Raw genomic sequence first — 14,130 nt, 5'->3', positions numbered from 1 at the left:
GCACGATTTTCACCTTGAGGGAGATATAGACGTCAAAGTTCTGTGTTAAGTTTGGTAGTCGGTTATGTAACTTTGGGGCCTAGTCACGTAGGCCACCAGGTGACCCGTGACCACTGTCAAGGTCACGTGACCTGATGGTCGCCATATGACCTTGAGGCATAGCCACGTAGGCCACCAGGCCTGTGACCACTATCAAGGTCAATATCACATGAGGTGCCGTCGGGTATGCACGGTTTTCACCTTGAGGGAGATTTAGATGGTAAACTTCTATGTTAAGCCTGGGGGTCGCCATTTGACTTTGGGGCATAGCCACGTAGGTCAAGGTCACATGACCTGGTGGTCGCCATGTGATTTTGGGGCATACACACGTAGGCCACCAAGTGGTCCATAGCCCCTGTCAAGGTCAAGGTCACGTGACCTGGTGGTCGCCATGTGACTTTGGGGCATACACACGTAGGCGACCAAGTGCCCCGTGACCACTGTCAAGGTCAAGGTCACGTGAGGTGATGTCAGTGTGACGTGGAAGTAGAGGGCGCTAGAGAGGCGATATGTATATGAATAGGAGCCCCCGGGCTCCTGCTTAGGTTACAACACTGCGCGAGATGGAGGACGACGAACACCAAGGCAACGTGCGCGTCGGAACGCGCACGTTGCCCTGAAAAGGCGGCGTGTCGAAGAGACCGATGAAGAACGGGCTTTACGTTTGGAGAAAGGCACAAAGTGTTTAATCCAAGCTTGGCAATGAGCGTAGCCACGTACTATCGGGGACAAAAGTCTCTGGGCCACATGTCTGGTGATTTTGGACTAGAGACACGATGTAAACGAATTATCACCTTGTTTCTCCAGTAAACATGAAAAAACTGAAGTCCGACTTATCCATCGACAAGTATGGTCCCATACTACTGGATAATACGGACGTTATGCCCTTTGGTTGCAGTTTGCGTGGTCCACATACTTTTGTCCTTGGACATGAAGCTTTTGCTTCACTCCAGGGTTAACCAAAATTAAGCACTTATTTATTTTTTATTTGTGACATTGTCATTACGCACATACTCATGACACGCAGTTGTGACTCGTAATTATGACACTGCATTATGTGAAACATCGTCTGCTATAGATATAAATACCAGTCTTAAGCGAGCCGTACGTACAGGCCTGCGTGACCTAGATACAACATGTCTATCTCCGGACCCAAGGGCTCTGGAAGACTGGATTCCGCTATTCGGAGAAACAGCGAGCGCATAGCCAGCCTTACAAGAGTATGTACGAGGCGTCACAATACACATAGTTTACTTTCGAAATGGATTGACTCCAAGTGACGCAGCCTACTTTGTGTCACACTCTTATGCAAAGGGCGCTCGCCAACATTTAACCACCGGCCTCCTTGATTAGTGTACAGTGAGACGAAAAACATATTTTAGTAAAGTTTGCTTCCAAGTGTGCATTTTTATGGACCGCGCTCCCGGCTAAACCCTTGTACATTTTGCCGCGTTTTAGAAATACCCAACCTTTGCAAAGACGTTTTGTACTTTCACTATCTGTTCTAAGATGTCCTTGGCTGCTCTTTATCAAAGGACGACATCGTAAGAGCACTATGAAATCAGAAACCTGCTTTTAAAACTTCTGCATCTGTGTGTTCCTAAGGGTGCAAAAAGAAAAAAAAAAGCCTGCTTTTTATGCCTCATTTTGCTGTGGTGTCCAAGGACGCCACCTTTGTTTGTAAACACGTTGTTGAATTATAGACCAAAGTATACTGATCATTCTATAGACCATCGTCTATAGGCTTAAAATATATGCTGTCTACGACTGTTCTGCAAGTCGTACAGGTTTTCTTTTTTTCCCGCAGCACGCGCCTAAACGCTCTAAACAAGTCTGCTCACTATTATAAGACTGCATACAAGGTCGCTACTGCTCGAATGAAATGATAACCACTGCATGGGACTCAGCTTGCTGAATTGGAAGCGCTGCTGACGACGCTATAGAAAAAGAAACCATCGCGACCAGTTTAACTTTCAGCGCGAATCAATCATTTCGCAAAACCTTTATTTTTATTTTTTTTCTTATTTTTTTTTATGCACCGATTCTTAGCATCAGCAGACATTGGTTTTCCAGTCTGAGCAGTTTGGTACCATTAAACATATTTAGCAGTCTTTAAAATTATTTCAATTAATGCATTGATCAATTGCACACTCAGGAGTTTCGTAGTTAACATCATCAAGCACAGCCTTTTCACCATGAACGTTTTGGCCTCTTTGCTTTGAACCCCTTTTATCATGCCTTTCATTTTGTTTCATTTGCTTAATTCATCAATATATCCATACATCAATTAATACAATGGCTTCAAAAACTCGTGTTTGCCTATCGCACACCAAGTAATTATTAATCTCTCGAATAACCAGTTACTATAATGCGCTTATTTCCAACTACTTCTACTACGCCAACGGCTCTTCGACGGAACGGGCTGCATAAGCTATCGCTTAATAAACATAAAATCGAATACAAAATCTATTACGCTATTTGTCTACATCTACAGGTTTCCTGCTCTATTTGTATGCAATATATACGCGATGCGCAAAACGCCGACAACGCCGCCTGTCGCCAAAGCCGCAAAGCGTAGGCGGGCTCGGTCGGGCGCTGTTCATGTCAGCCTCTATGCGCGCGCGTCGTGTTTTCGTCTTTGGTCGCGGTTTAACAGATATAACGCCGCTGTCAATCTTTAGCAATGTCCGGGAAGAATCGCTGCGTAGTTGGTTTTTCGAACAGACATAAAACCTTGCCAGGAGCACGTTTGTAAAGTTTCCAGCGATGCTTCACGAGAATGACGGCGGCCTTGAATCGCGTTTTTTCCACACACAAAGCAAGCAATCGCACCGAATGACATTTGTTCAGGTTAATGCCCTTTTTTCGACGCACTGCTACACGACCAAAACTAATGCCATTTGCCCATTTCTAAAGTATGGTAACTGCGACTGACACGCAAATGTTGGTGCGCCTTGCCAGATTGTGGCAAGCTCTCCGAGAGATGGGAGTTCCAATTCACCTCATCTGTCTCCTCAGGAACCTGTATGAAGGGCAAGAGGCCACAGTCAGAACTGGGCATGGTCTTACTGATTGGTTTCCGATTGAGAAAGGGGTGAGGCAAGGCTGCATACTGTCGCCCTGCCTATTTAACCTATATGCAGAGTGCATCATGAGGAAGGCCGGTCTGGACGAGTCTTCAGCTGGAGTGAAGATTGCTGGAAAACGTATCAACAACCTTAGATATGCGGATGATACCACTTTAATGGCAGAAAGTGAAGTGGAACTCAAGAGACTTCTGATGCGCGTACAAGAAGAGAGTGAGAAGTTTGGGCTTAAACTGAACATTAAAAAGACGAAGATCATGGCGTCTTGCCCTATCAAGTCCTGGAGCATCAATGGACAAGAAGTGGAAGCTGTGACAGATTTTCTGTTCTTGGGCGCCAAGATTACCTCGGAAGGAGACTGCAGCCATGAAATTAGGAGACGCCTGCTTCTGGGAAAGAGAGCAATGGTTAGCCTTGACCGCCTAGTAAAGAGCAGAGACATTAGTCTGCCAACCAAGATCCGTATAACCCGTGCTATGGTCTTTCCAGTTGTGATGTATGGATGCGAGAGTTGGACTGTGAAAAAGGCTGACCGCCGAAGAATTGACGCGTTTGAATTGTGGTGCTGGCGAAGACTCTTAAGAGTTCCTTGGACTGCCAGAAGATCAAATCAGTCGATATTGTCGACCATAAACCCTGACTGATCATTGGAGGGTCAAATTCTAAAGTTAAAGCTCAGCTACTTTGGTCATCTGATGAGAAGAGAGGAGTCGCTGGAGAAAGATTTGATGTTGGGAAAGGTTGAGGGTCGCCGGAGAAGGGGTAGGCAGCGAACGCGATGGTTAGATGGCATTCTCGAGGCATTGCAGATGAAGCTATGTGATGTTAAGAAGATAGTGAGAGACCGGAAAGCGTGGCGTGACATGGTCCATAGGGTCACGAAGAGTCGGACACGACTGAACGCCTGAACTGAGGCCATGATGTGCACTTCAATACGTTGAGAAGATGACTGCGCTGTAAACGAAAGCAGCCTTTAAATAGACATGAATATCTTGCGTGCCTAGTAACCAACCTGTTGATTAGGACTATCAATTACGAAGTTAGTGGCAGTGTCGGCGGTGTTTGTTTACGAAAGGGCTCGGAAGGTGCACACGTCTGCGCTCGACTGCGAAACGAGTAGGTGTTTCGACGTTTTCGCCAGATCGTTCGCTCGGCGTATTAAGACCCGTCGAAAAATTCCCAAGCTTGGCCTCATCAAGAAAGCATATGGCAAATTCATAACGCTTGCCACATCGGATACCGCGAGCTTACCGCAACGACGCTGCCCGCTAAAGCGGCCGACGACGGCGCTCTGGCCGTGTAATAGGCCCTAGTCGTCGCTATGCCTACGCCTAAACGGTTTCGCATCAAAGCCGTAGCTAGAAGCGCTTTGGAAATAGTAATTTTTTTTTATTATTCCTTCATCAAAATAAGCACTTATTATTCAAGATCAAGAGAGCATGCTTTTCTGAAGGGGGCGAAAGAAATTCGCCTTGTCGGCGATTTGGCGCCGACGGACCGCTGCAGCAGGAGCGATCTGTTCCGCCCGCGCTGGTTGCGGTGGCTGCGGGTTGGCTGGCAGCGATGAGTGCCCGCTTTCTTTTTTTTTTAACGATGATATTTGGCATATTTCACAAACATGACTAGCTGCACAATTATAGAAGCACAGTAGTATTTAATGCAGGTGGCATGTTTGTAGTTTATTTTAGGTGTATCGTCTCACAGTCTCTGGTGTCGAGATAACACATTTCCTCGTTGATCGCATTCGGATGAATACCTCAAACTGATTCGATACCTAATGTCGTTTTCATCGAATGTCATTATATTTTCTCGTGTAGCAGCAAACAAATATCATTTTGAACGAAAGTCATTCGATGGAAAAGGTATTAAATTTGCCGTGTGGCAGGGCTGTGTGATAACTATGTTTTCAGTGTTTTCTTTGCACCTTCCGTGAACACTTCTTGTTTAAAATTGGTTGCCTTCGCTGCCCGGAATATACAATGCGCATTAGATCTATGAAATGCTTAGCCAGACAATATGTAGCGTGCATTGTCATTGCACAGCACACGTTTGCGTTTTGCATTTCGCCTCCACCTAAACACGGGCGGCGCGGTCGACTTCGGTCCCGATAACTCGATCCTCCTCAGTAGCCTGAGCCGCTGCGGCAGGTTATTGCACAGATATTTGCAAATATGCGTTTTGAAACTTGCCGTGCAATTACATTGAAGACTAGAGCTAGTGTTCCTGTTGTCTGGCGAGATTACGAAAATATAACATGTCGCTGCACTTGCTTTTCAGAATAAGGGCTCTAGAGCTTGTTATAAAGTTCCCTGTAATTCTGCAGTTGGGTGCGAGGGTGATACAAATAAAATTAAGATGATACTACAGTAATAAATAGGATATAAAATTTAAATCTAATATGCTCTTGGCTATATAACCTGTGATGCAGCTTTTCAGATATTGCCTCTGCAGATATCCAACTCCCCCATGAAATTATCTACCCGATCCGCCTTTTTGACGACGGAATAGCTGAAATCCATGCTGTACAGGCAATGGTAAAGCGCAAACATGAATAATCTGAACTCTTGCTAAAGGAGCCCAATATGCGCTATTTTTCTGAGGCTCAGAATGCTAGTTTGCAAGCTCGCTGGCTTTTCCTGCGGTCGCATCGGTACAAAACCGCTCGCAGTTTCGACGACGCTGCCGAGTTTGCTGTAGCAATTTATTGCATGTAAACGAAGTAAGCGTGTACTATTAAGCAAAGAAAGAACATTGGTTCATAGGTCGAATGAATTAGCGTGGCGTTGTAATGAAAGCGGGGCACTCAAAATGAGCTTCACTTCGTACGCAACCTTGTTGATGCCAGCTGCAGGAGACGCTTGATGCACATGGAGGCGATGTAGTTTCAGATGGCCGTGATATCGAACACATGTCCATTATTATAAAGGGCGATCCCCTTGCGCACACTGCCACCGCGGAAGTGCCCGCGACACGCGCACAAGCGGCAGATCGCACGCGCGCACCACGGCTACGCTTGCCGCGTGAGGCCCGCGCCTCGGGTTCCGACGGCCGCCGCTACGCGGCTTTCAGTGGCGCCCCTATAGGCGCTGCGCATGGCGTATAGCCCCCATTCCTGTGCACAGATGCCGCGACATATGAGGTCTCCATTTCAATCATACTTATCATAAAGCAGTCTAGGGACACTGAGACATGTTATAAAGACAGCTAGACCTCCTATTTATATATAGGCAGCCTTCACTGACTTTCATATGCCTTCTGAACAGAGCAGCCGAATGTACTGGTGAGGAGTCGCTGATCAGAGATGCTACCTAAATAAATATTACAACTAGGCATACTTTCTAGGCAATCTAAAGCTGAGCAGTTTTCTCGCAATATTAGTTTATTGAAGACAGTGACATATTCCCTGACATGCTAAAAATTGATGTCGTTCTTGTTTTATTCTCTTCAAGGTGTATTCCTCATAGGCTTACACAAATGCATGTCAATTTAATACGGACAGATAAAGCAAACACTATTATTTAATACACTATTACATATTCATATAGGAGACCTGTTCAGCAAATACAATGATAATTTAAAATATATTTTAACATTGTATCAAGAAATGACATTGGACACGTATACGTCAGATAAGAAAGCTTATTTGACTAATACAAACCCATATAAGACTAATACGGAACCTTTGTAGCAAATACGACAATGTCTTAGGAGGCTAATATAAGTTGGTATTAAAATTTTCGCTAGGAACGCATGACAACACTGACAGCTCTTACTTTCGCGCATTTCGCCGCAAGCATAAGTAAATGTTTTCAGGTTATTTTCTCTTCTGCTGGTGATTGCCAGTACGGCAATGAAAATAACCTGATAGTTGGCGAGGCAGAAAGCTTTGCAAGGAATGGTTCGACACTGACTTCATATTCGCCCCTAGGTTGCCAGCGAACCTAGAGACGTTTTCTTTCGCGTAGCATCTCTGCGACCTCTGCATCTTTGCGCGAGATAGCGAGCCGCGACGGATGCTGCGATACAATGTGTGAATGGGGCACCGGAAAGAAATGCACGTCGAGAAAATAGAGAGGGGATGGAGGAATTCACGTTGCCTACGTGACGCTTGCAAAAGAAGAAGTAAACAAAGTAAACAACGCGTGGAGGAGCGTTCCTCTGTACTTCTCACCATGTATACAGCAAAGAGACAACTTCCGTTTTTAGTTGCGTGCGCTCTCAGATTCTGGTCTCATTGTTTACTTCATCTTGCCCGCGCGCACAGCAGTTTCACACAGAACCAACTGCAATCGCGTGCCATCAGCAAGGTTGTGCACTTGCGGGGTCAGAGCAATCGCTGTCCATTGAGCGCACGTAACCAGTTCGCTTCGTTTTCTCTCTTCGGCTCCACCAGCCTTTCTCGCTTCTTCGCCGCTGTTTTTGGCCTGCTGGACTGCCTCGTGCGTTATCATCTTGGAGGGAGCGCTTCTTCGTTTCCAGCGTCGACCTCGAACAAGCTGAGACTTTAGTGAGGTCGCTTGCATGGCTGAATATTATCTGCCCGCACTACGGCTCCCGGTCCTCGTTTGCGAGATGGTTGGCCCCTCACTTCGGGGTGTTTTTCAAAGCTGTATAGCGTGACTCCGCGAATCGCCGCTGCGCCTATGTACTCGCTCGCTCGAACGCTAATGGCTCTTTTCTCGGCTCTCGCCAACGCTGCCAAAAAGCTGGCTGCCTCCCTTCGCGTATCGTCCGCATAGAGGCACACGATGTTGGCGCGCAGTTTCCTTGCTACCATTGCTGCAAACAAGCGCCCCGCGAGCGAAAGCACAATTGGCGAGCACCTAGCATGTCTACCTGTTAATGTAAATAGCGACGCAGCATAGATCGCTAACGCTGTTATGGGATGCAGACACTCTTTTCCGCACATTTAAGGTCTCCTGGTAGCGAAGGATCATTGACGTCGCCATAAAATTCCAGCCAGCGAAACTCGCGACTTGCATTTCGAAGCTCTACCAGTTGCAGATTCCTATCGTTGAGATCAAGGCACCGCTTCTTCTCGCACTTCTTGCTTTTAAATTGGTTGCTTCCTTCTCGAAACCAGCCCTTTGTTTTTCGATTCAAAATCGGCGCTCGTCGATGATGAAATGGAGTCCCCATTGTTAGGCGTTCCTGTACTGCTATCACTCACTGGAAAGGATTTCAAAATAAGGTTGGTTAATGGCCATCCACCGGGGGTTTTCAAACATCTTGACGAAACGGGGTCTGAAAAGTGCGCATGTTTTTCAGTAAGAAAAGACAGCGAATATATTTCAAGGATACGAACATTTAGGACCATTTCGCACGATAAATGCTTGCTTTGAATTCAAAGGTAGCTGGCCTCTGTAAATGTTCATATGAGAGAAGCGCGCTAGTACCTTCAGTGCGCATTAAAACGTACCGAATATCAGTACTTGTTCGCATATTTCGTTTCTGCTTATTTCTCGTACGAGCATTTTGCAACCTGCAGCGCGTGTGCATGTATATATGTGCAACCGAGGAGTACACTATAGAATAGCTGAACTAGTATAGCAAAAAAAAAAAAAAAAGCATTTATCTCACGAGGTCCTAACTGTCCTCATCGTAGTCGTGATCATCATCACTAAATAGTTATAATAGCCAGTGAATATGCTCCCTTGCAAAATATTTTTATTTTTCAATGACTTCCATTCATGACCGTTTCGCACCGTATCTGAGGCGATAAATAACAAATCAACGCATATATAGGCATTTATTCGTCTTTCTTTATTTATGTTTTTCTTTGTCGTCGATAATGGAAGCGCCACTGAAATGGGCATCCCAGTCATTCAGTGTACGATCCATTAGCCACCTGGCCAAGACCACTTCTAGTCGCGAAATTCCATAGGCAAGCCCACAGACTTCGATCTGTGTCATTGGTCAGGCTGACGTCACTGAGTTTCACTTGCAGGGTTATTTTTGACGACTGCGCCTTGAATTCCCAATAGTATACTTAATTTATGTATACCGACTATATTTTATTAATGCTTATATTTACGTCGTTAGCTGTATGCGCGCTATAAAATATAAATAAATAAATAAATAAATAAATAAATAAATAAATAAATAAATAAATAAATAAATAAATAAATAAATAAACCTAATACTTAATAAGCATTGTTTATTACCAGGTGATGGTTGGTTGGTTTGTGGGGTTTAACGTCCCAAAGCGACTAAGGCTATGAGAGACGCCGGAGTAGAGGACTCCGGAAATTTCGACCATCTGGGGTTCTTTAACGTGCACCAGGTGAGTACATTGGGAATTTGGAAACACCACGCTCCCCATTTGGTCTCAACAAAATTGGTCATATTTATGTATGAAGGTGAAGGACTGTCGGCATGCACCTGGGCCGTAATTGTGAAAAACGCGTTTCAAGCAGTGGCAATTTATTTGACCGTCGGTTTGCCTGTCACAAAATATGTGTCCACGGGCCTTATCGCAAGTAGCTTCTACATGTGAATATTTTCATCAACTAGAAAAGTATGATTAGACCAACCTTCACGTATGTATTGCTTCCGGCTGAGGACAGAAAGCATAAAAGTTTGTTTACCAAGTAGATTAGACTAGGAATGTTTGCACGACAGATCCTCCACACAACACAGCGCGGTAGCCTGTGGGGTAGCCCACAGCTTACCGTGACGTAATTTTTCACAGTTGACGAACCAATATTTTACACATTTGGTGCACCGAAGTAACTGGTGTCGATACTAGCGGTCCGTCTGAGCTCCAGCTTCGTATATGGGCACTAGGAGCAGGTTGTTATCTCTAGTCATAAACCTAGAATAGCTAAATGGCTACGCCAACGTTGTTCCCCGCCCCTTACTGCTACTGTCTAGGGAGCATTTTATGACTATCTCATCTATCGTGTTACTCATACCGCCGATCTAAAAATATTCGCCGAACACCTGCAGTCTTCTTTGCAGCGGTAGCAGTTGAGAAGATTGAAAATCATCGACGAAAGCATGTAAAGAAGTCCTAAGTCTATACATACTTCGCCTACCCTTCCAGAACGAACCTTTGTGTTATTTCATCGAAAGGTGTTTTTTTTTTTTTTATGACGATATTAGTGTTTTTTTATGTCTGGTGTAGCGTTTTTCTGGATCTGAAAGCCACACCGAATACCGATTGACCACTAAATGACATAGCAGCGCCTGTGACTCGAAAATGTTGAAATAATAGCAGAATTTATAGGCCTGTGTTGCACTGCTTTAGATTCGCGGGATGATCTGTTTTAAGATATGAGTAATTGGGAAATCGCATCGCTGAGCTAATTCATATTGTTACCGGGAAGCCGTTACATTAAGTACATCCCCGTAACAATATATCTAAGCTCTATCACTATCGCTGAGATCAAGGAAAAGATACCTTAAAAAAAAAAAAAGTCTTTGCTGTATTTGTCTTTGCTTTCAAGCAACATATAGGCGACGGCGTATACACAACATGCTGCTTGCGTTTTACCAAATTTATGATAAACATCTTGGCATTTTGTAAATAGAACCTTAGCTGAAAACTTCGCACAAACATTAGGAAAGATATGTTGAAACCATTAGAGCTAAAACTTTTGAACGGCCTATTTTCTAGCTCTGAAATGTTATGTTAGCTATGACTACGAGAAACATATATCTAATGAAAGATATTCCAAACGCTTACCTCAACTACTCTCCACAACATCGGGAAGCCGAAGCACGGCATATGGCCGAGGTGACTTTTAAATGGCTTAGGAGCGCCATGCCTGATATAGCGTGTTCGTAGCACTTGTAGTTATGGTTATGCTTGCATTGTGTAATTGTTTGTATCATTAATACTCTCTTACATGCTTTTAATTTTCACAACAATACCATCGCTACATTTTCAGTCAAAATAAATAACCGCGGGAGCTTTCAATCCACAAATGCAAGAGAAAGGAACAGAAAGAGATAGGTTTGATTTGGTGTATAGGGTTTGATGTCCCAAATTAGCTCAGGCTATGAGAGACGCCGTACTGAAGGGCTCCACAATTTTCGACTGCCTGGGGTTCTTTAACGTACACTGACATCGCACAGCACACGGGCGCCTTGCTTTTCGCCTCCATGGAAAGGAGGCGGCCGAGGCTGGGATTCGATCCCTTATACTTGGGCGCAGCAGTCGAGCGCCCCAACCACTTCACCACCGCGGCAGGGTAAAAAAGTTAGACGAGGAATGTCCTTTTCTCGTTCCTTTTATTTACATCACGTTGTTTCAAAGCACGTAGTCGCATCAAGAGTGACCAGTCAAGGAATGAATTGTTATTATGTCAAAGACTGAAAGGCACAAGACCCTATGCATGAAGAGGCTGCAAACACATAAGCAGCTCTAAAGAACGGTAAGTTTGAACTCAGCGTTGTTGGCGTGCGTACCTCTGTGTGTGCCTTCACTCCACTAGGAATGTGTGTTCGCGCGTGCCCAAGTGCTCGTTCCAGTAGCTTTGCATTTCATACGCCAGTAAGGGCCAAGTTCTCCACTGGCTTGTCTTTTCGGCCGTAGTTAATGCTTTAGGGGTAACACGCAATCACCTTTATACGCTTAGAGGTTGGCAGCAAAGATAGATAACCCCTAGTTAGTATCTCCCCTGAGACTAACCACTCATCACAATACTTAAGTGTGACAGTTAGTCCAATTCACGAGTTTTCTGTTGAAATACACCGTGTACATATGCTGTGGCGTCCCTGGTGCAGGGTCCAAGTTCCTGTGCAGCCAGGTGGTGGCGCCCATTCGAAACGAGGATGGCGACATCTGTATGTTCATCGTCAACTTCGAGGACGTCACCGACGCACCATACAAAGCGGACGAGGAGGCCGCCGGCATAGGAGGAGTAGGAGGAGGGGACCTGGCGCCACTGCCGCAGGCGCTGGTCAGGACCTGCGGTGAGGATACTGTGCCCCATTCTCTCTTGCCTCTCTGTCTACCTCGCGGTGCACGCGGGTGCGGCAGTGCCGGGAGCGCTTTGAGTGACACCAGGAAAGGTCGCATGTTTCTTCCCGGGAGCGCATATATAGGAATAATTCATCCACCGATTCGCACCCACAAGCTGTTAGCTATGGTCGCTAGTGCCGCCGACACCACGGGAGGGTACGTAAGGGAAAAATCATGGTGGCGAAGGAAAGCATACAAGATTCGCAGAAGTTTCGAGAAGTTTCGCAGTTGTAAAAATCGTCCTAACTCTGGGACTGAAGCCGTGACCAGTACCTGGTCGCTCTACGATTAGTATTTTTGTGTGGCTATATTGCCGCACTTGGGAGGATACAAAAGAGTATATATACTCTTTATGTTGCGAGTATATGGAGTATGGAGTATGTGGCGAAACTAGAGGTTCGCCACGTCGGTCAGGTAAAAGATTACGTTACTTAGCTTGATAGCGTCGTCTCATCTGTTGTATATTACTCCCCCATTGCATATAAAGTCCTTACTGAGAGATCTCTCAAACAGATTGGTCTAACGAGAACTGTACATTATTGCCTAATGCTTTGGGTCAACACCTAGAAAATGGGGTTTTGACCCCACCTTGTGTACACAAAAGCACCCTGCACCTCAACGCTCTTTGGCCAAATCTACCTTTATTCTACTCAAATGTAACATAATCACCATCGTTATTATCACTGAGGAGTACGGCACTTGGGCAAAAAGAAAGCGAACGCAAAGCCCGTCGCCACAAAATAAAGCCCAGGCTCGTGCTTTTAATAAATGATTGTATAGTCAGACATCGAAGAGCCGACGATCGCAACGGACAACAAATTGGATTCCAAGGGAAGCAGAACGTAGCAGTTGGCGGCATGAAATTAGGTGGGATAATGATGTTAGGAAGCTTGCAGGGGTTAAGTGGATGCCGCTAGCACAGCACCGGGTTAATTGGGTGAAGATGGGAGAGGCATTCGCTCTGCAGGGTCTATAGTCCCCATGATGATGATGATGATGATAGTCAGACAAGTCGAGCTATGGAGCAAGAAAGTAATGAAAGTTACTGGCGAATTATCACAGATGGTAGAACGAAGCGCAATTTCAAAATGAAACGAAGGTAAAAACATATTCAATAAACGTTTTAAGTTACTGCGAGCAACAGTCGTCTCCTCAGACACAACTGCCATTAAACGATAAGGAGCGAATAAGGTGTCTAGATAGCACTACGAATAAAGCAGATGTCTGCCGAATTTATCTGCGGCAAAGTTGTATTCACTGCCGGCGCAGAGACCTTCCCAATGTGCGCCTAATAGGGACTGCTGTCAGTCGCTTAAGTCGGGATCAATGCGCGGCCTCGTTCTAAAGGATCGGAGCTGCTTGTTTGCCTGACAACGTTCTTCGCCCATAGGTACCGTGGCCGTAGCCCACGCGGTTAGCTTAATCACTCCACCTGGTGTCTCGATAGCGCACGCAAGCCCATGTTTACACACGCCCGCAGGTGGCGTGAAAAAGCAGTACTGCAGAGTCAATTAAATGCTTGCTCCTCTCGCTAGGCACTGAGATGGCAATTAGCTGCATTTTGTGATCCCTTTAGTCGGCGTTTCTCGAACAACCTTTCGTGAGCATGCTACCACGAAACAATTTTTTTCTTTGTTTTTGCATATAACCACATCGCTTTGTTGACTACGCGAGATGCAGCCGCTCTAGAGCTGTCATGATCATGGATCACGTGATGCATTTTCTGGGATGTTCTGAATTGCTGTCGGTGTCTAGTGCACCTTATCTAGAAAGTTATCGGCCGTATGTAAAATGCGGGCTGCCGAGAGAGAAGGGAATTCTTCTCTGCGACGGGGAGGCCGCCGCATGCGATTGCTGTTAATTCATTTGCGAGCACCTTTTCGCTCAACAATTCGTCCCTTTGGAAGCCTCTACTGGCTTCCTGCCTTCCTGCCTGACTGGGATCAGCAATTATGTTTATTCCCTCCTCTTTCGCTCTTCATTTGCGAATGTACATCAGGTTTTTGCCTAAGGACAGCTAAGTGTTCTATGATAATT

The 14,130-nt window shown here is 45.5% G+C and overlaps 1 protein-coding gene across 3 annotated transcripts in view; it reads left to right on the top strand.

Moving 5' to 3' along the window:
- Positions 1-14,130, top strand: part of sei (potassium voltage-gated channel seizure) — a 283,246-nt gene that overhangs the window by 132,619 nt on the left and 136,497 nt on the right. For all 3 annotated transcript variants that reach the window (XM_084593794.1, XM_084593795.1, XM_084593793.1), the window contains exon 3: positions 11,856-12,044. In XM_084593794.1, coding sequence (XP_084449920.1) covers positions 11,856-12,044 — 189 coding nt within the window. The remainder of the gene's footprint in view (positions 1-11,855; positions 12,045-14,130) is intronic.

Source organism: Amblyomma maculatum, chromosome 2, assembly GCF_055883805.1.
Source record: "Amblyomma maculatum isolate TAMU_Amacu chromosome 2, ASM5588380v1, whole genome shotgun sequence".
Taxonomy (NCBI): domain Eukaryota; kingdom Metazoa; phylum Arthropoda; class Arachnida; order Ixodida; family Ixodidae; genus Amblyomma; species Amblyomma maculatum.
The sequence above is the reverse complement of the archived record's forward strand: the minus strand, read 5'-3'. Positions and strand labels throughout refer to the sequence as shown.